This window comes from Oenanthe melanoleuca, chromosome 4 (genome assembly GCF_029582105.1).
Source record: "Oenanthe melanoleuca isolate GR-GAL-2019-014 chromosome 4, OMel1.0, whole genome shotgun sequence".
Lineage (NCBI taxonomy): Eukaryota > Metazoa > Chordata > Aves > Passeriformes > Muscicapidae > Oenanthe > Oenanthe melanoleuca.
Window position 1 is genome coordinate 64,295,409 of NC_079337.1, and position 22,846 is coordinate 64,318,254.

Sequence of the window (22,846 nt, forward strand, 5' to 3'; positions counted from 1 at the left end):
AAGGGAGATTTTTCTTGTATTTTTAAATCAAAAGCGGGAAGAAAGGACTGGAGTAAAGCACCAAAAAATCTATATATTTTTTTTTCCTGACTCAAGCTTCTGAGTGATGTTTGAATCAAGGCACAAAGGATGTAAGCTGTGCTGTGATGTGGTCAGGGGCCTGTAAGTCTGTCCTGTTTATTACTTTCTTCACAGAATGGGTCATACAGCAGTGAACCTGTTGGACATCAGCTAAGAAATGTCACTGTTTCTGGAGAATAAGTCTCATAACAAGGTCCACAGGTCCTCCATGGACTGCTTCTCATCCATTGAGGGGAGTTGGAGACTGTTCAGAGCTACTGCCACAAGTCAGGGAGCTGAAGCTTCATACAGCTCAAACACAGAGTCCAGTAGCAGTGGGTGGCTTGTGGGGCAAGAATGAATTGGGCCATCTTAATCCACATTTTGCTTGCACCCTCGTTTTGCTTGCATCCTGTTGAAGTTAAACATGATGTTCTCATGTACCTTTAGGGGCTGTCTAAAAGAAAACTGATCCTGTAGTAGCTTCAGTATCCTTCTGTTATATTCTTAGAGATTTGTGAACTGAGTGTTACTTTAAGATGTTTATTCATCTGCTGTGACTGAGACACATGAGACCTTTACATTAAATTTTTAAACTGTTGCACTTGTTCAGTGTTACTGTGCACTCCACTGGATTCCTAATTCCACAGGAGAGTTTTCATACAGGTGAATTCCTGTACACCTGCCTTCAGTTAATCTGATCTTGCTTTGCAAATACTCTCTAGATTGCATTTCTTTAATTCCACTTTTTGTTTGTTGATGTTGTTGCATATTAAGAGATTAAACATTACCATTTGTTTGTAACAAAGTTGGTAATTTTCCTCTCTTTTGTCTAGATCAAGATGGGGACTTGTCGGGGACGATTTCGCTTGTTATGACGCAGTGTTGTAAAAGAATAAAAGACACAGTCCAAAAACTGGCCTCAGATCACAAAGACATTCACAGCAGTGTATCCCGAGTTGGAAAAGCCATTGATAAGGTATTTATTTTGTGCTTTGACTGCATTATCACATTATAGCACAAGTGTGGTGTGTGCATTATTAGGCAGAATGTCTATGGAACTTATATTTTTTGTTTATATCTGGCTGACTATTGTGGAGAGTTCAAACTTGTTACTAATAGCTTTAATCCACACATCACTGTTATCCAAAGCTTAAGGATGCATCTGTCTCAAATCCTTGCTGCTGTTTCTAAACCAATTAACTAGAGTAAAATTCCATCCCTATTACCAGCTTGAAGCCTGAAATAAATCTGTGTAATCTTGTCCTAAGTTTTTAAACTTTCCAATTCTGCTTTAGCAAGTGGACTTTGTACAAAAACACTTCCAAGTTTAGCCACACTTTCTTCATTTAATCCTCTGAGATAGAACAGCCCCAGGTTGTAAGGAGAGGGTGTAAGTGTTCAGTAAAAATTAGTGATGGCATTTCTTACAAGCCAAAGAAAATGGTTGCAAGCATAATGAAGCTTAGGTTTGAGTCTGATCTCCAAATTGCTGTTACAGTTGTCATGGAAATAGTTTTTCCAGTGTTCTGCCCTGCTGTTTTAAGTTTATGTAGTGTTTTTATTTGAAAAACAGTAGATGTAAATAAATAAGTTTTTAAAATTTTGAATATGTTGCTTGATAAAGTAGTAGAAAGGATCCCATTAATCTGCTCTGTTCCTGTTGAGTATCAGAAGGGCTTTTTCAGTGAGTCCTTCAGAAATGAACTCAACTGGCTGTGTGCAGTGTGCTTGTTCCTCTGGATTTTCAATCTCACTTATTGTCTGTGATGTTTGCATTAAAAAATTAAAAACAGTGGGAACTGCACAAATCCCCACTTCTGCTTGTAACAAAGGATGTTGTTCTTTGAAGTTCAGAGCACAAGTTGAATATGTCCTTGGTGGAATTTTTTAAATTAGTTTTCCCCAACTGTAGTATCTTAAGGGGCCTACTTTAAAACATACCCCAAAGTCTAGGCCTTTTTGTCAGATGAATATGTGTTAAATCCAGGTGAAATTCAGCATTTCCCTGCACTGTAATATTTGAAGCAAATCTTCCATATGTACCTATTGTAACTTCCCTGTGCTGCTGCAAAATACACTTGGAACCTGCCAGCAAAATCCTTGTTGGCACCAGAGTCCCAAACTGGAATTGCCTTCCTCCATCCCTTCACCATAATATACTTAAGCTTAAACCAGTAGTAGTAATTAAGTGTAATTGATGTAGTGAATTGATTCTCAACACATTCTGATCAAAATATTGCTGCTTCCGAAATAAAACAGTCATTGGAATTTAAGAAAGCACACACAGCTCTTGCCTTGATTTGTGAGACTGGAGTTTTGTTTCTGTCACATGTATGTCCTCACTTATTTTACAGACAGATTAACATCTCCAAAACACTGCTTATGATCTCAGTAACTGTGCCTGTTCAGGCACGGATAAATGGTCTGGTTTGAGATTGGGAAACCTGCTAGTACTGATCCCCATTTCATGTGACACAGCCAAATGGCAGCTGCTGTTGCATGTAGAATCAATACACTTCCTATTTAGCAAGTTTGGATTGTGAAAGAAGTTGCTGTATTGTCTGCCAGTGGCAATTTCAGGTTAAATTTCTTTTTTTTCCTGTATTGGGATAGGGCTATACCTACATAAAAAGTTCTCTGGTCAGTTTTTAAGTTATTGTAGTTGTTGCTTGTGAACTTGGACGGGCCCTGGACTTGGCTGCCTGCAGAGTTCACTCTGAAAACAGAAACCCTTAGAGCAAAATGAAGTTCAAATTTGTCATCAAATACTTTAAAGTCTGAAATGCCAGAGCTTTGTGTGTTGCTTGGAAAGTTTATCTAATAAGCTAAACCTTTTTTCATGGCAGTCCTATGTGCATTGCATGCTTCTGATCCATGAAAGGCTACCCTTTCTTCCAAAGAGCATTTTCTCCTTTGAAAGGAAATGTTTGCATCCAGTTTTTTCTGTATTGTACTGGCAATTGCTCTGCTTCCAGAACTCATCAAGTCGGTTGTTCAGCAAGTTATTATCAAGTAGCTCATTCATCAGCGTCCCTGTAAATCAATCACTCTTCTGGAGTGATTTGAATTCATCTTAAAGCATGTAAATGTTATCCCTCTAGGAGCAATCTGTCTGAGTAGTGGTTAAATGCCTTCATTTAGGAAAGTAAGTGGAATAAAGGGTAGTTCCTTCCATTTTCCCTCTGAATTTTATATCTGTTATATGGCCTACTTTTTAATCCAGTCTTTGTTTTGGGAAAGCAAACTTTTGCCTAAGTTAGTGTTCGTTTCGTGTAAAAACTTCTATTTGAACACACTAAAAACCTTTACTGTGCATCATTTAATTGTGTTGCTGTGAAGAATGAGGCTAGATAAATAAAAGGTCTTCACAAGTTGAGCTTTATGTATAAACAGATTGAACAGAGAAGATAAACAAATTTTTTATTTGTATTTTGGGTTAGAATTCAGAAGGGAGGAATGCATGAAGTAATCTCAACTGAGTAACCAAGGAATAAAACTGTCCTTAATCATCATCCTTCTTCATATCCAGTTGTTATCAATAACATGGAGGGCTGTATGTTGGTTAAAAACGTTCATCTTGTGTTTGTGAGCATCTTGAAGTTATCATGTTCTAGCAATTATTTGTAATGGTATCATTGGTACATTGTATCATTGGTGTATTTAGCACATAATACTGTACACTTTGGCCCTAGACTTGCTAATTAAGCTTTTAAAAAAGTTGTGTTCCTTAGGAATATTAACTGACATATCAGTTATTTTGTGTTTTTCAGGTTGTAAGCTTTCTGGAGTTTTTAACTTACAGAAATTCTTTTAACTTTTGAAATCTTATTAAACCCCACGTGCTGTCAGTTACCATACTGTTAGCATTTACAAAACAAAACTGAGGGTTGCAGTCACCAGCACATCCTACATGTGTGACAGCTGTGAAATATATAAGCCACAGGCAAGTGATAATTTTTTCTGACATGTGGCAGTCACTCACTCTAATCTGTGCAGTCAGTTCCTGAAGCTCCTTGGGACCCAGAGGAGGCAGAGCTGTAGAATCCTACATATAGCATAGACCTCAGAATATTTTAAAACAAACTAAAAAAAATTATTGAAATGAGGACCTGGTCAAGACTGGGCTGGTCAGAGAATGACTGACATCCTCAGGTTGAATGATGGGACTTGATAAGATCTAATGGTGGGGTTTTGTAAAGATTCACAAAGCTGGTAGGTTTGCTGTTTCAGAAGAAAATGAGCATTTTGTGAGAGCACTGAGATAATTAGTTCCACCACCTCTGCCCCCAAGCATTGAGAATGATGTGATAGTGTTTGAGGCATAGGTGCAGCTTTACTGTTGGTAACTGTCCAGAAGATACAGTTTCTGCTTAGGGGGTTATATCCTTACTAGGACTTGGAATTGCATGAAGAATAACTTATAATCAATTATTTTTAGATCAATGGTGATCTCCACCCTGGAAGCTAGGTAACAGAAACAAGCTTGTGCATTCTGAATCCTGTCTCATAGCCTTTAGTGCTTTGTTAATGGATTTGTGTTACCTGCTGGTGGTGGTTGGACACTGAGAGCAGAGTCAGCAATGGTGGTAAACCTTTAAGGACTTGAATGGCTGGCACAAATAAGAACAGTATTATTTAGTCTTCAGGATGCTTGAGTTTTTCAAGATATGCCTTAGAGGTGAACAGCATGACAAGGAGCTTACAGGTTAAGACATCCAAGTGAAAATGTTATTAAATGTGAGACATGAATCAATGGCAATAATTTAAATACTCACCTCACTCCACTGTCTCAGAAAGATGGAAAAGTCAGTTTGCTAGACTAAGGTTAATGTTTACTGAAAGTTTGCTGAGAGCCCTGAGGGAAGCAGTGGCTTTGGAGCTGTGTGTTCTGGGATGAAAAGGCTGCCCCTTTTTCATGATGACACAGAGCAGCATCAAAGGGGACGTGGAGGTGCTGATGAAGGAAATTAGTAAGTGGTGAGTAACAGGAAGGTGCAATGTGAAGCTGGGGAGATAGCTGGTGCCAGCTGGGTGTTATCTGCCCTGCCTGCTGTGACAGAAGCCTGTGTTTGTGTGAGGCTGGTGTTCCCATGTTGTGCAGGGCTGTGGATCCCCACAGAGCCACAGCTGAAGCACTGCTGTTTCCACTGAACTTCTGATTTCTGAAGCTTCTTCTTGGGAGAGAGCTGAAGTCATCAGATCAGGCAGCAAGCAATGCACTGACTTCTATGCTCTTTATTTTGCAAAAGGCTTGTTTTAAGCAGAGGGTGAGGATTTTTATTAAAATTAACCTGCTTGCCCAGATCATAAAACATGCTAGCAGTTCAAAATCCTGGTTTATATCTTGGATTAGAATAAATGTTTCTCTCCTGCTGCCAAGAGGCAGAGTGCCAAGCAGTGCCAAGTGTTACTGAGGAGTCAGTGTGACAATCTCTTTAGTTATTCCTGGAATATGTCCGTAGGCCACTGGCCTAAAAATACGTGGCACTGGGATCATCTGGGTTAGATCTGAAAAAGACCTCTTGGGTCTTCAAAGTTCATCCTGTTGTTGGGATGTTGGTGTCATCAGAGATTTGAATTTCATTGTTTGGGTGTGGGGAGAAGTGACTTTTTACTTTTTCAGCATTGCTTACACCCCAGATATATAAAAAAAAAACCCTTGAGTTAAAGCTTTTGCTTTCAATTTGGTGTGCTGTACTGACAGAGTCATCAATGCATCTCTATGTTGATTCTAGTGTAGGTGATTTTGTTTTCTGTTCTCTAAAATTTTCAGTTTTCACATATGGAAAAAGCCATTTCTGCAGATACTTTCTTCAGAAATGCATCATGGGCTGGAAACCCCTTTATTAGTTAACTAGATTTCTAACTTTCTTGCTAGGCATGTGATTTGTTGGTGTAATTCCTTTTAATGAATAATATTCAGACTTGAAACAAGCAAGTGAAAATATTTCTTCTTCTTCTTCCTACACAGGAGGTAATGAAGGAAGCTGACATATATTTATTTCACTTTGGAGATAATTGAGGGCCAACTGAGTAATAGGCAGAAGGCATCAAGGTGGAGCCACGGGTGTCCTGCATAATTAAAGAAAAATGATGTGGGGTGATTTATTCCAGCCTATTAACTGTTAATTTGTGTGTTTCAGAATTTTGACTCGGACATCAGCAGCGTGGGGATAGATGGGTGCTGGCAGGCTGACAGCCAGAGGATCCTCAATGAGGTGATGGTGGAGCACTTCTTCAGGCAGGGAATGCTGGATGTAGCCGAGGAGCTTTGTCAGGTAACAGCAAGTGTGGATGTTGAAGGTTATCCACTGAGGAAGGTGAAGCTTTGTCAGCTTTCTCATTTGAGAGTTTCAGATGAATTTTTAAACTGTCAGATAACCCATTGTTTTTCATGCTTTAACTAAAAAGTGCCTTTTTTTTTTTCTTTTCAGGAATCTGGTCTATCAATAGATCAGAGTCAAAAAGAACCATTTGTGGAGTTAAATCGAATATTGGAAGCATTAAAAGTTAGAGTTTTGAGACCTGCACTAGAGTGAGTCTACTAATTTATTTTCCTCATTTTTTAAAAAAATGCTTTTAAAAGTTCTTTAGTGTTTCACTTTCAATACTCTCTTTGGTATATTCTGATGTGTCCCTGCTTTGAGAGGAGCAGTTACTGAATGGATCTTTCCTTTTCTATCCCATGTCACTCCCCATGGGAAGTGGTTAACTAAGATTCTCTTTTTTAGATTAAGGATTCACTTTAATCACTTGTACTGCTTTAAGGAAGAAACATCACTTGGAGGAAGTGTTGTTAGCCAATGATGGTGCTTGACCTTGTGCTGGATCATTAGTAAACCTTATTTTAGAGGTTCCATTGTGAAGGATAAGAGGGCTTATTAAAGGTGTTGGTTACCGTGAAGGCTTTGGGGTGAGCAGAACTTGACTTGGGATCAAAGTTCTCACTTGTCCTCCAGTCACCCTCCCTTTCCAGACAAGGGACCAGAGGGTGGAAAGAGCCTGGGGCTGGCAGTGGCACTTGTTAATGAGATTCCTCCTGAACAAAATAATGAGAAACCTCCTGAAACTCCTGAAACCCCCTGATTCTCGTTTTTTTTTTTTTTTTTTTTAAACTTTTCTAAGCTTAGGCTGATCTCAAATGTAAGAAAAAAAATCAAAACACAAAAAAAACCCAGCCAAACAAAACAGCCTAACCACTTTAAAGTGACCTCTTAAAACTAAAAAACAGTGAAACCAAAACAAATTCAAAATTTGTCTTTCATTCCAGAGCATAAGTCATATACCTGAGATAGAATTTTTTGCATTATCCAGTTAAATACATTTTCATATTAACAACATTTTCTTTTCCCTTTTACATGAACCAACATAGGTGAGTCAGTTGAGCACCTACTGGCATCTAAACTAAGTGCAGGGACACTCTGATATTCAAACCCTGATGTTCATCGACTAAATCCTGGGTAATGCCTCTGGGTCATGCAAAGTTTGACCTAAATAGTTGGTCTTTGAATCTAATCACACAGGTGGAAAGCTGGGGTGGTTTATTGCTGTTGAATTGGCTAATTGAAGGGAAGCAACACTGATATTACAACTGAAACAAGATTTACTGTCAGCTACACCACATGTATCTTGTAGTTCAAATAATAACAGAGCTGTTGTGAAGGATAATCCCTGAGGAACAGTAACTTGCTGTTATGACTGTTTCCTTGAAATCTCTAAATTCATTTCAGCTCTAGTTTGCAGTGCTTTAGGCCTTACTCATTGCTGCTGAGTTGTATCATGTAGTTTCTGCAATGTGTTAAATATTTTTCAAACAAAGGAGAAGGCATGGTTGTCCCTCAGAGGAATTTTTATTTTCCAGCTGAATGGGCAGACAATAGGGTGCATTGTCAGCACAGTTTGCGTGTTGGTCTCCCCCCTCCCCGTCTTATTTCTGTGTATAATGTTTATTCTGTTTAAACTGGACAGTGCAAAACTGTCTGCCTCTCTTGGCTGCTGCTGGGCACAGAGGGGCCTTATTTGCAGTGATGCTGCTGATGTAAATCCATGGCTCTTGGGGAGGATGATCACCATGTGACAAAATGCCATGGTTTGAACTCTGTGGTTGAGGAGGTAACCAGTGCATTAACTGCCCAGTTATCCCAGAGAGCTGCTCATGCTTGTGAAGGTATTTCCCTTTTATTTCCTGGCAGACACAAGTGTTCAGGAGGAGGGATAAGAAACCACTGCTGTGTGAATGGCCTCCATATGACAGAGAGAGAAAGTGGCATTGTGCTCCTTGGGCTAAAATTGGCATCAGTGAATAAAGCTTCAGCACCAAGCAGCCCCAGATTGGCCCATTGCAGGGTCAGGCTGCTGACAGTGGTGTTGAAGCAAAGTGTCACACAAGGATGATTAATTACAGTCTTCTGAACCAGGAAGTGTAGTATAGCAGGTTTTATCCATGCAAAATTGTGAAAAGCTGGGATTAAAAGGCAACCAGTCTCTCTGGCTCTGCCAGCACTCTCTGCTTGTTGTCAACTTCACTGTGTTGGAAACAAAACACACACAGGTGGCTCCTGGTCACTGCCAAGGGAAGGGAGTTGTCAGGTTAATGACTTTACAAAAAGACTTTCAAAGCCCTGCTGAGGTGATGGAAATTAGTATTTGTGTCTCAAAAAGAAAAAAATACCCTAACCATATTTGTGATCCCGATTTTCATTCTAATACAAATTTCAGCCCTTAAAAATACAACCTTTCAGGTTGAGTAGAATGGGACTGGCCATGACTTTTTTGTTTTTTCTTGTGGGGTGTGGAAGTTGACTTTTGTAGAGGCCTAGTCTGGCCTTGCAGTCTGAGCTGTGTAATCTCTGTATGCCTGCAAGATCCCATTAATTTTAATGACTTGACTGACTGTAGTTGGGTGATGGGAAGGGAAATCCAGTTATTTATCAGCGCCCAGGTTGGGCCCCGTGTGAGGTCTTGGTGGAAAGGACTTGGAGGTTCACAGCTTTGGCTGTAATTTGGAAAAGAGGTGCTCTCTTCTCAAACAGCAAGATTCACAGGTCCTGATATTTACTGGATCCTTGGGGTATGATTTAAATGTAATTTAATCTTTAGTAGGCTTTGTTAAATTAATTTTAACATCTAAATCCCAAGTGGGAGTTCAAGAGAGTCCTATGTACTCGTGGTTTGTAAAGTACAGTGTAAACTTTAAAAAAATTCAGATGGATTTGAGTCTCAGAAGTGAAAACACTGAGTGTCATTTTGAGAAGAGGTAGGAAGACAGGTGATTACTAATAATTTTGGACAGTTGCAGAGAATATGCAGGTTGAGTGTTTTAAACCTCCCTTGCTGGTTTTTTGTTTTCCTGATGGAAATAGGAACAGCATGTCCCAGACTGAGCACCTCAGGCCTTGCCTCTGTGCTTGCTTTCTTTTGATACAAATCTGTGCTGCCACTCAAAACCTAAAAATGGAAAGCCTGCCTAAAAGCTAATTTGGAAAAATAGACTCGACCTCAGCAAGATGAAGTACTCTGTCATGTGGGTGCAAATATTGGCAGGGAGAGGATGGAGGCTCTTTGATGCAATAGAGATTAATACCTCATTGATGGCACTGTGGACTAGTCTTACTGTTTATTTATAATAATTTTTTGGCCTTCATCTGCTTATTAGTCCATAGTTTTTAACTTCAGGCTCTTGTTTTTGTAGCTGGAATTGAACTTTGCTGCCATAATACCCTGTTTAAACTGTGCACTGATCATAAAAATACAGTTAAACCCCTGCCCCCCCAAAACTTACAAAACCACCCCAAAACCCATTCAACACCCATGGTTAGTGAGTGTGCTCTTCACTCCTTCCTGGTGGAGATTCAGGAAAATCTGAAACTGCCTGAAACTGGGGACAGTAGGGCTTATTCTTAGTTCAAAGGCTCCATTTTTCACTGTTTCCTAGTGAAAGGTTACTGTGTTTTTACAAAGTCTTGCCAGTGAAGTCAGACTCCTGATACTTCCACCACAACAAATTGAAAGTGGATACTTGCTCATTAATGCTACATCCTAATGCAGAAGGCTGACTTGGTTTGAAAGCCTTCCCAATACAGTAAGAATGCTTAATTTTCTCATTTTAGTATTGATTGAAAAGAAGCCTCAGATACCCTGTTTTTTTTAAGGAACACAGACTTCCTCACTTCCTTGCTAAAAAGTGAAAAGCTTTTTGCTTAATAGGGCCCCCACAGTGAAAATAGCTGAACTAATTAACACTAATGAGAAACAGATGTACTGGAGAACATTGAAACTTGAGGTTCTTAAGAGAAAGATTAGATTGATTTAGACCTGACTAAACAGAATTAAAGAAAAAAAGACCAGCACCAAAAAAACCTTCCAAAAAAAAAAAAAACAAGAAAGGGATGGATAGATTCTAAATAATAAAGAAAAACTTGTATAAAATGCTTTAAAAAATTTGGTTCATTTTACTCTATGTATGTTTAAGAATTCTTTCATATTATTTAGGAGCCAAACATTAGTGTTGTCATGGTGAATGAGACACAGAAAATGAGAAATATTTTTATTGTCCAAGTTGAAAATAACAGAGAAAGTAAAGTTTCAGCGGGGTAAAATATGATATTTCAACTGATTTCCCTTCCCCCACTGTGAGATCTTGATAATCTGTCTTTGAGGTCCCATAGATGCAATTCCCCTCTCCAGGGCAACAGATCCACACACAAACATAGTGGCTTGAACATGTTTGGTGAATGAGGATGTTGGGAAATGTTCTTGGTCAAACTTCTTGACATGAAGCTGAAGAACTGTCAGTAATTCTTAAGATTCAGAGTGCTATTAATTGAAATACAATAGACTTGAGCTATTTCTGCCTTATATTGTGCCTAATTTAGTTTTGCCTTTCAGCCAGTGAATGTTGAATTTTGCAGTGCTTAACCTTTACAGCAGCACCAGAATTAACATCATCCACATTTTATGCGCCCTGTGCAGCTCCATTACTTGTGAAGGGCCTTGCCATTTTCTGTGCTCTGTAGAGGCTCTCAGAAGTTCAGGGAACAGTGACACTTTCCTTGAAATAGATGGTAGATAATAGATAATTGCAATGATTTCATGTGGTGTGGGCTGACACTTAATTACTCCTGTGTCACCTCCCATTGTACCTCCTCTCCTGCAGGTGGGCGGTATCCAACAGAGAGATGCTCATGGCACAGAACAGTTCATTGGAATTTAAACTGCACAGATTATATTTCATTAGTTTATTGATGGGTGGAACAGCAAATCAAAGAGAAGCACTTCAGTATGCAAAAAACTTCCAGCCATTTGCCCTAAATCATCAGAAAGGTAAGCTTTTGGTGACATTAAGGGGATTTAAAGCATTGGGATATGGCACCTTGTAGTAAAACATAAATCATGTTCCAAATATGTTTTGCTCCATGATTTTCTATTTGTTAAAAGCTGCTTCTTTTTGGATTTATCATGTAAAAGAAAAATCCTTACAATTAGAATTACCTTATTTTTTCTTTTTTAAGAGGGCTTAAAAAGAATATCAAAATGTTTGCACATTTACTTAAATTTAAGGGTTTTGACTCTTTAAATAAAATGTAGATTGCATCTAGAATAGGCCTGCTGCCAGAGTAAAGTGCTAAAAATGCAGAGGAATGTTCTTGGAATAGTCATCTGCTATTTTCTGCTGCGTGGGGTAATACAAAGAGGAATTAAACTTTTGAAAAATGGAGAACATGTGAGTTAAATGAACCATCTCAAGCTGAATCCAACAAAGCCTATTTTTTAGGGTACTTTGTATGCCACAAAGCTTAAAAAAAAAAGTAAAACTGCTAGAAGCAAATTCCCAGGCAGCACACCCTGGCAACTCCCCAGCCAAAAAAGTAGCAGGAGTGGAGCTCTCCTGGCTGTCATGGCTATAATTGATTTTTGTGGAGGTGAGGATGTTTTTCCTTGAGAAAGCTCCAGCTGGAGACACAATGTGTGGTTTGTTGGACAAACTCTGGTGTTCCTGGTCCCTCCCAGATATCCAGGTTCTGATGGGCAGCCTGGTGTACCTGCGGCAAGGCATCGAGAACTCCCCGTACGTTCACCTGCTGGATGCAAACCAGTGGGCTGACATCTGTGACATCTTCACAAGGGATGCCTGTGCTCTCCTGGGCCTCTCAGTTGAATCTCCTCTCAGTGTTAGGTATGCTGCTTTTCTCTTGCTTTTTTCAGACCTTTTTTTGGTTCCTGTTTCTTGTCGAGGACAAAAGAAATGACTTTTGAATAGTCTCATCTAGCTTGCATTAAATACAGAGTGTAGTTATAATTAACAAGATCTGGAGACATTAAAAACCAGAGGTTCCTGTGTGCTGGGCTTTAGCCTGTACCACTGCAGCTCTAGAGGAAGCATTCCTGGATGAAATTTATCTTCCGTAGTTTAGACATAACTGTGAAAGATGAGGTTGGCAATCGGCCAGTTATTCCCACAACAAATGTGACAACTGTCCCTGCTGTGCAGCTGAAAAATAACCGTGAAAATGTGGCCATGATTCCATCAGCATTTGATAATTTTGCTTTTTAATCTACACATTACTGGTTTTCTTAGAAGAATGCTTAACAGTTATGTTGCGGTTTCAGTTGCTAAAATTTCCAAATTGTCTGCTGGGTCTCTTTTGCAAAGAAGAAAGAGGCACTTTTAAGCTCAGTAGCTAATCTGACAAAATGCAAATCTGTAGGAGGCTGTTGGAAATATGAAGAATACCCAACCTAATCTCTTTCTAGTTTCTTTGAAGATAAAACAGATTAGATGCTATTTAGCCTTTGCATGTCAGTTCCCCCAGTACACTCCCCTGATGTTTTAATTTTAATTCAAAATGTTAAATGGAAAATAAATTATATGTATCTTTCTAGGCTGGATTTGGTACTTAGCAGAAGCTTCACTTCCTCTTCTTTTGGTTTGTTTGTTTTGGCTTTATTTTTTCTTTTTACTGTTTCCATTCACTATTGTTAAACTTCTGTGCTTGATTTAGAGCTCTCACATTGTCAAGCATTCTACTTTTCCTGTTTGTACCTCAGTCACAAAATACAACAGAAACAACAAAGGGAGAACTTCAGACAATAAAGTTTCAAGTTCTATTTGGAGTGTTTTATAGGTATTTAGAGCTTAAATCTTTGAGTTTTGGCTTTCTTCTTCCTCTTGTTTCATTCAAATAAATAACAGTCCTTTAGATTTTCATTGCTCATGCACTGATGCTGCAATGCAGTTTTCAGATCAAATGGCCAAGAGATTTTTGGTGAAGTGAAAAATCCCTGTTACTGATGTTTGGTCTGGTTGGACATTTGCTCTGCTCCTGTTGTGGAATTGATTGTGCTGAAATGTGTTTACTGTAAGGTGGTATTGATGCTTTTGTCATAAACAAGACTGTTCTAAACTGGTGTGACCTTGGGAGTGCTGCAGATCCTTTAGGAATTAAACAGGCTTGAAGTGAAATCCCTGCTGTAAAATATTTTGCTTTCTGGAACATGAGTAGCAGGCACTTTTTTAATGCTGATTGGCTTCTGCAATATTTATCTAATCCTGTGCAGGCCTCATGGCCTGTGTTATTATGTGGGGACAGTGGAAATCCTCTTGTGTTGTGGATAGGGGTCTTGAAGGACTACAGGAATTTGAATTTACTATTTACTTGGGTTTTTCATTCTGTAATGGCTCTTCAGAGATGTTTTCACACAAATACTATTTGTTAGACTTTTCACAGGGTTAACACAAGTTACATGTTACACTCAGGGCTGAATTAACAAAAAAGCAAAGTGTAAGGGTTAAAATGGCCACCTGGAGGCGAGAGATAATTTATATATATATATATATATATATTTAGCTTAGGCAAGGGATCCACAGGTTTCACAAAGAGGAAAGGCATAACTTATGTAGACAACAAAACTTGCACAAATAGTAAAATAATCTGCCAAACAAACAGCACAGACTGGTAGCAAGTTCAAATCCTGTTGCTGGTGATTTCCAGCATTGTCATTAGATTTAAATCCATCAAATCATCTGTTAATTTGTGAAATCTGTGTCATACTTTCTTTTGTAAAATACTGAAATGTTTCCAAATAATGTGCTAAGTTCTGCTAGTGGGTAAATCCCAGAGGAGGCTGAACTGTTTGTTGGGACAGACTTTGGGCTGTTTTTACTGCTGTTCTTGTCACAGGCCCTGGTTTCCTTCTTTTCCTTACCTACCTGCTTTTTCTGCATTTCTTTTCTTGTTTTAAGGTGAAGGTGGAAAGGCACGTTTCTTTACATGGTAATTATGTGTAATTAAAGGATTATGGGTTGTATGTTCTTGTGGATTACATGGAAACACTTAGGTTGCACATACTCCACCACAGCTGAGAGCAGCCTCCTGTATGTAAAGTGATGTCTTCCTCCTGTACAGCTCAAAATCAAAGTAGGTGGTAGAAGAATCAATTAATTATGAATCTCAGAGGAGGGATTAACTGTTGTTTTCTGTCCAAAATGTAGTACCTGAGGGCCTCAGCCTAAATACATGGATAACTGATAACCTGCCCCAAAACTCTTGCTTGTCTGTACTTCTAAGCTCCTTCCAAGTATAACAAGATGTAAATGAAAAGATACAAAAACCTTGTGTCCTAGTTAACCTTTAAAATAGAAATGTGAAATGTTTCCTAACATGTACCTTATATTAACATGTCCTTTTTCTGCAGTTTTTCAGCAGGTTGTGTAGCACTACCAGCTCTAATCAATATCAAGGCAGTTATTGAGCAGAGGCAGTGCACTGGGGTTTGGAACCAGAAGGATGAACTCCCGGTGAGTGGGTGCTGAGCTACCCCTGGGGCAGATTTCTAATGGCAAATGCTGTTTTCAGGTTTCTTTTGTGCTGCATGTTATGGGATGCTTTGCATGGCCACTGCCTCCAGCAGCTCTGGGGCTTGGGGCTTTCTGCTGCACAGAGCCCTGGGGCTCACAGACAGCCCCACACACCCAGACTGACCCAACCAGCCGCACAGGCTGCCCCAGACACAGCACTGCCCTCAGCAGCTCCCACACAGGACTCACCTAAAACACAGGTACAGACAGCCAAAATCCCTTCCTTCTCCTTGGCTTGAAATGATTGACATTCACCAGTGAAGGCAGATTCAAAGCAAACAGGTGCTTGTGGATCCTCAATTCAGCATGGCCCTCCTATCCCCTTTTATACCCTTTTCCAGCTGTTCCACAGCAGTGTCCTTCCTCCTACAGTTTATACAGTTCTACTGATCCCCTTTCCTCAGAGACCCTCAGGCTTAGATTTGTGTCTGTTGCAAAGTCCAGGTTTGGTTTCTTGATGATCTGTCTAGGTTGTTTTTTGTTATTATCTCCATTATTTTTGTCCATCAGGTTTTGCTTGTTGCTCCCCCTTTCATTTGTTATCCCCTTTTGTATTGAAAAGGTCTTTGATAAATGACCTTAAAGAAACTGATGCTCTCACTTTCTACTTACCCAGAGATGTCTCTGTATAACTGGAAAGAAAATGGATCCCACAGAGAAACATTAACTTCCCCTAGCTAGGCTTGAGCTCAGTCCAGGGCTTGCTTTGCAGTGGCTCTTTATCAGGCAGACAGAGATGAAAGAATTAGTGCTGCATCTGGGGACACGGGAATTGGGACCCAGTGCATTATGCTTCCAGCACATCTCATTTATATCAGCTGAAATGAAGTTCAGTTGTTATGAAACCCCAGTTTCCCTTTATAGCTCTTACCAAGCTTGTGCAGCTCTCCAGTGACCTGCTCCTGATTTGGAAAGGAAACTTATTTAGTGCAAACCGGGCGTGAACTGAATTAGCCTCTTCGACTGCAGCTGGAAGAGATTCATTTATAGAGTAAGGATGAGTGCTGAGTTTTCTCCCAGCTGTGTTTTCTGTAATGCTGAGAGTGTAACCTCAGAGTGTGACAGATTCCTGCCTTGCTGTCCAGCCAGGAATGAATAGCTAGGGAGCATTTGGAAAAAGATTGCTGTCTGAGGCAAATTGGTTAATAATACACGTGTGTCTCCTTGCATTTTCTAAACTGAAGGTCTCTAGTGTGCTCTACTAAGGCAGTATGGGGGTAGGAAACCTTATATTCATTGTGTAAAGACAGATTAACTAGCATGAAAAGGTCACATTGTCAGGTTTTGTTGAAGGTTAAACCTTTGGAACAGAGGACTGGTCAGAGCAGGTGCTTTAGGTACACATGGTGTGATTTTTTTGTAGTTGTCAGTTAATTACTGAAGTCACAAACCTGTTATTCTCTGTTACATGTCCCTTTCTGAAATAATTTTTGTCCTCATGACAAGAGTTGTGCTGCACAAGTATTTTCTGTGTTGGTGCTGAAAATTAGTGTTTGTGGTATACTTGATTATTCACATGACATGTAGCTGTTGGCAGAGTCTTTCAAGAAGCTGTAAATCATTAATATAGTCAATCCACAGGTTTTTTCTTTTTTAATTTCCCCGTAAAATGAAATCTATAAACTACTTTTTATTTCTAGCCAGTGATTTCCAGAAAATGTTGTTGGGTCACCAGCACCGTTTTCCTGCCGGGGCATAGATCTGCAACAAAATTTGCACTTGAACCTTGGAAGAATGTGCTGTTTTGTTGTTATTCCCCATCCCCAACATAAATCACTATTTTAAAATGACAATTAAGTATTTTTGGCTGGGAAATTGTCAGGCATCCACACAATGGATTTTATTGCTTTCACAGCTGAATTTTGTGAAGTCTGTTAAGTAAAGGCCATGACCTAAGGGGATAATTATCTGGAAATGTAATTTCCCAAGATAAATTTTTGTGTTACTTTCTTTCACAGATTGAAGTGGACCTTGGTAAAAAGTGCTGGTATCATTCAATATTTGCCTGTCCCATTCTTCGTCAGCAAACAACAGATAATAATCCACCTATGAAATTAGTCTGTGGTCATATTATATCCAGAGATGCTTTGAATAAAATGTTTAATGGCAGCAAGTAAGTACCATTCTTTTATTTTAAACAACATACAGACAAGGACAAATCTTAAGACTAGAATAGTGTATTTTGGGAAAACTGAGGCCATAATTATGTGATAGGTGGAAGCTTGTTAATCTTGGAGAATGGCTTGCAAGCTGGATAAGCTGGGTTGATGCACTGGAGAAAAGCATAATAAACCCTCTGATGTTGTTGGAACTGAGCTTGCATGAAGGAATGCAGTGAGCAGAGTAATTTTTCGTGTAACCACCATTGTGTTGTCTTAAATTCAAACTGGAAGGCTTTACACACACAGTTTTTCCTTGGGAGCAAGGTTAGTAATGCATGAAAAATCTCTTTAAAAACAAAATAAAACCTCTGGGGGAAATATGGCTTAGTAATTGAGCAAGGAGAAGAATTATAACTGTGGAAATACTCCTCTTAGATATCTGTGGGGTGCTTCAGGCTTTTGGGAAGCAGGAAATGGAAGGGAGAAATCTATACAGATTTTCTTGAGGAAGAGCTGTAGTTATTTGCATTGAATATATACAGCTTCTGTAGAGGCTGTCAGCTTAATTTAGAGCTGTAAGTCATTCTGGGAAATCCAGTGTGAAAATAAGTGAGGCTATGAATGGAAATGTCAAGTGATGTTTGCATTCTGTTCCCTGTTAGAAAAGCCTTAAGGGATGCCTTTGTGGGTGACTTTAGCCATTTTAAGCAGTAAACTTGCTGCTACATCATTCCTGTCCATGATCACTCATTCCTGGTGCTTTCATTGATCAGTTTTACTGACAGCACAGCTCTGACAATATTAACTGTGGAGGGGTGGGTGGGGGAAGAAAGTAAAATGCCCAGACATATAAGATGGGGGCAAAATGGGTCAATGCTTCTAAAAAGAATCAATTTCTTCAAAAAGAAGAAATATTGTAGGTAGGTGGGATTGTATGAGTGGAGACCTGGCTGACCTTTCAGTCATTGCCTGCAGGAGCTGATCTAAGTGGATTGGAAAATCAGAGTATTTTGGGAGCCAGACACTAAAATGAGCTGGATATTGAGGAAGCCACAGTGAAAGCTACCAGCTGATTTAAAAATACTGCAGGGCCAGGCTGGATGGGGCTCCAGGCACCCTGGTCTAGTGGAGAGTATCCCTGCCCATGGCAGCAGGGTTGGAATGAGATGGTCTTTAAGGTCCCTTCCAACCCAAACCATTCTGTGATTCTAAAATGCAACAAGCAAATCCAGAAGTAGAAATAATAACTACAGAGAAATTGCTCTTTATGATAATCTAATAATTCAGGGGCTTGTGGGTGAAAGGTGAGACTATAACTAGAAGGAAAAGCATGTTAAGTTCTCTCTCAGTTAAAGGTGACTTTTAGTGGAGGCAAGTAAAGTGTTGGGGCTTAAGAGTGCAATTGTTTCCTGCTAGAGGGGGTAAACTCAACACCTCTAATACTCTGTTGTCACACATTGCCCCAGTTCTAACACGTTTTCTTTGTCCCCAGGTTAAAATGCCCCTATTGTCCAATGGAACAGAGCCCTGGAGATGCCAAACAGATATTTTTCTGAAGAAAAGTTTCATTATGCAGTTTGTAAGTGACACTCTGGATTTCAGGTGCATTTCAGGAGAATTAAAACACTCTTGTTCCCTTTTATGCAGCAGACTGAGGACTCCTATGTTTGTATAAGCTAATGCTACAGAAACTTTGCCAACATTTAGTATATACATACCAAGTGGAAATGCTACAGAAATACTATTACCATAGGGCTTTACTATACTCTTGGTCTCCATACCTGATCAAGTTACTACACCAGCAGTTGTCATTCAATGCAGGTTTTTGTACTTAATTATATGGTGACTTTTTACTTTTTAAAAGCAGAAATTGATCACCCCCATTTGTTTAATATTCTTCCTGCTATTATTCTATCATTTTATTGATAACTGTCATCTTAGAGAATGTTTGTGGACAAAGTTTTATTTCCTGTAATGTGTACATAATTAAAGGTAAATACTTCAGAAACAAAAGTTTGATAAATTGAATAGTCGTTATAAAACTAATTTGTATTTTTTTCGCTGAAAATGCTGTGATATATTCTGAGTTTTTCTTTCAAACATTTTTTCAACTTTTACATAGAATTCAAAGTAAATGTGCATATATATAAAGTATATAAAATATATAGCCCCAAGGGGCTACCTGTTGAAATCCATCACTAATTTATAAGGGTGATGTGTGGCTAAACTACTACTGGGGCAGAGAGGGAATAGGAAATCCTGTTCCTCTGGATTCACGATGGAGAAGTGTTTGTGTAAGAGAACATTCAATAAATTCTGAAGTGGAAATGCTTTTAGTTGATGACATTTGCTCTCTGGCCTTTGTAGTCATGTTCTTTGAACTTTGTATTCAGGATTAGGCTATAAATGTCATGTTGCTGTATAGTTTAATAGTCATTATAGTGTGCTATTTATAAACAGTTATCAAAACCAAATAAATTGTAGAAGTATTCATTGTTAAATGGGGGGAAAAGCATGTTCTGATGCAATCTACTGATCATGACTGCACTTTGCAGAACTGGGCCCTACATCATATATTAGGAGGTAGCAAGTTTTCTGTAGCTTGAGAACACTTCGCTTCTAGCCTTGTTTTTGTAGTAGAATATTACTGCCATTGCCACTTTCTCTGCTAAATTTGTCATATTGTTGACTAGGTAAATTTGTACTCATAAAGGAGACGTAGATCACGGCAGTTAAATCTTTTTTAGTGTGCATATATTTGTATTTATTGCACTGTCCTATAGTAGGGCAAGCAGCCATAAGGCATGCAAAGCTACATGTAAAATTATATTTCTGTATTGTGTAGTTAAAAAACAACAACCAACCAACCCCAAGCTTGTCTGGTTGAACACTGACACACTGGTTGAATGCACTAGCACAATGCACTACAGAGAAGACCGTCTTTGGGAAATCTACACCTTTTGAATTTGTCTGTCACCTGTCTGGAGAGACTGAGTCGGACTCTTATGGGATCAGTGACAATGGACAAACCTACAGAGACATTATAAATGAGGAGCGAGTCAAGGCACACAAATTTTAAACTTCAGATGTGTTTGATACATGTGAAAAAAATACAGGTGTGTGATTTTCTGCAAAACTTAACATTGTATTCACACTGAGTTCCAAACAGCCGCGTTACCAAGTGGTAAAATCAACAATAAACGGGTGAGGATATTATTTTCCATGTAGGTTTCCTAGTCTTGCTGAAATTGCTTTTAATATTTTATTTTGACTGGAATTGCTTTATGCTTTGGGTCTATATGAAATGGCATATGAAGTAGTTTAAAACCCAACAAATCCCCACACAACCAGCCTGAAGTATGAGTACTGCATCTTTCTCTGTTACACTGATGGTATTTTAGCACTGGTGTGAACACCACTAAATGTTGAGAGCTTAAAGCTCAGGGATGGAAAAATTATTAAATGGAAATAGGGTACAACTTCACCTTGGTTATTGAATATCAAGTAAATACCAACTAGTGCATGTTATGGATGCATATCTAATTCAAAAACAGTTTTCACCAGATCATTGCCATTCTTTCCCTGTCTGCCTGTAGGCTGAATTAAAAATCCTTGCAGTTTTTCAGCTCCACCACCAGATGATGCTCACGGTTCAGTGCTGGGAGCATGCGTGTTCACCATAACCCGAGGCTGTGCTGGGCATTTGGGAAGCAGTTCTGCAGTTTGGGTGGCACAAATAATCCAGTTTTCACTGTGAAGTGATGAGGGTTCTCTCCTGATACTGCCTGCTATGCTTCTGGGAACTGGAGAACATGCTTGCAGGGGAAAAGTGAATAAAACTGTGGTTTCCATGCTTATAGTTGGCATCTGGTATGTGTGCATTGTCCCTCATGGGCTGGGAATATCCACTGGAAAAAATGTATTTTGAAGCTACGGTGGTATCAGATGTGACCAGATTGTGAAGCCTTGAACTAGTCCCTGGAGTTGCCCTGTGTGTCCCAAGTGCCTTTTAGAGCTGCAGGATGGGAGTAAAGACACTCAGTGTGCTTGCATCTGTGTCCACATCACCCTGTCACTCCTTGGACTGCGCTGGGCTTGCAGCTGGTGCTTCTCTGCAAACTGTCAGAACAGTAGCTCTGAGCAAGTGAACCCATTAGTGGCGTGGATGGGCATCAAGTCAAGAATTTTTTAACCATGCTTATATGAAGTTTAACTTATGGGTGCTCTGGAAGTAATGGATGTTTATAAACTTGATTTTCATAGCAGCAGCTTGTTCATAGTGTCAGTTCAACATCTATTAATAGACTTGAATTTAAATAGTTGTAAATGCCTTAAATAGGAAATGTATTGCAATGTGTTCTTGTGGTGTTTCAGGTCTGACTTGTGTTATAAAGCATGATCAAAGATTCAAAAGAGTAGGGAAGGAAAGTAGCATATAGCCTTTTTAAACTTCAAAGGAGTTATTCATTTATGGTTGTCATTTACACAAAGTTCCTGTCCTCACCTCCTGTTAGTACTCTGGAGGTTCTGCTCTCTGAAGTATTTTTTAATTTGTATTTTCCTGCTGTGACCTCAGCATTGCACATTTGGGTGAACTTAAAATCTTCCCTCCTAAAAGCAGTGTTCCACTATGGAAACACTGTATTGGTTTCAGTCTCCTCTTTGTGACGTTAATTAACATGTGAAGAAGCTGAAGTGGATCTGTGTGTTACCAGTAATGAGTCAGATCTCTGTTCTGATCTCTGTTAGCTTAGACCTGTCTCCATCCTTTTGAATCTTTCTTCTTGATCCTTTACAGGGTGGCTGGTGCTAAAATTCATGGTTGAAGTTACTTATCACTCGGAGCCAGCTTGCCAAGTTAAAGGCATTAAGTTTGGGTTAGATTTTCATTGCAAGGTTTGTTTGCCCACTGCAAGATACAGTTTTTCTTTATGTGCTTATCACTTCACAGGTTGATTTGTCTCTTGGGCAGGGAGGGATGATAATATAGTCCTTAATCCATCCCAACCCTTGCTCCTTTCCTTTTGTGAGTGGGAGACTGAAGTGTAGGGAAAAAAGCTTTTGGAGCAGGAGACTGAGAAAAAGAGTCTGGCAGCAATGCTTTGTAGTGAGTAAAGCTGTAATGTGGTGCTACATTACTACTGTGAATTTATTTCAAGTCTAAATATGTAAAAAGGAAGAGTTGTTTGCAAAAATGTACATATGTGAAATGAGAGTGACAATCTTTTTTTATGACTTCAAGTTTGCATTAGGTTAGCAGTCTGTAGAGAAATACAGGAGCTGGAGTTGTTTACAGCCTCCTGTATGCTCTTACTGAGTCCTACTGGGCCTGTATTTAGGAATTGGTGTTTTGGATCACACCAGTGTGAGAAACAAAGCCCACTCCTCAAAATTTCAGGAGTTTTATAAGGGATAATAAGGGATTGATCAACAAAGCGAAACAGTGCTGGAGGTTGGCAACAGCCAGAGGCACACCCAATTCTTTAGCAAGCAGTCCTTTATACTGTTGCAGTTGCATTACTTTCGCTAATGACTGCACATTTTTGGATCCTGTTTACCACAACTCTGCCTCAGATTGCTAGAGCATTGCCTAAGTCCACAGCTGCAGTCTCGGAGGGTCTGTCAGGGAGGCAGTCTGGGGTGCTCTTCTGATGCCTCTTTAGACTTGGTATTCTCCTTTTATGTTATTTTGTTCTCTGCCTGTGCTGTCTTGATGATACATTTTGCAAGAGTGGTCCTATCTTGTGATACATCTTTTGCACAATTTTAGCTATACTGTCCACAAAAGCAATTAGAATTTGCACTATATCTACAGAACTTAGAA

The 22,846-nt window shown here is 39.3% G+C and overlaps 1 protein-coding gene across 1 annotated transcript in view; it reads left to right on the forward strand.

Moving 5' to 3' along the window:
• Window positions 1-20,245, forward strand: part of RMND5A (required for meiotic nuclear division 5 homolog A) — a 24,150-nt gene extending 3,905 nt beyond the window's left edge. Inside the window, exons 2-9 of the mRNA XM_056490877.1 lie at window positions 897-1,039; window positions 6,207-6,341; window positions 6,498-6,598; window positions 11,219-11,385; window positions 12,073-12,238; window positions 14,758-14,860; window positions 16,879-17,033; window positions 18,515-20,245. Of these exons, the coding sequence (XP_056346852.1) occupies window positions 897-1,039; window positions 6,207-6,341; window positions 6,498-6,598; window positions 11,219-11,385; window positions 12,073-12,238; window positions 14,758-14,860; window positions 16,879-17,033; window positions 18,515-18,578 (1,034 nt within the window). The 3' untranslated portion in view covers window positions 18,579-20,245. The remainder of the gene's footprint in view (window positions 1-896; window positions 1,040-6,206; window positions 6,342-6,497; window positions 6,599-11,218; window positions 11,386-12,072; window positions 12,239-14,757; window positions 14,861-16,878; window positions 17,034-18,514) is intronic.
• The last annotated feature ends 2,601 nt before the right edge of the window (window positions 20,246-22,846 follow it).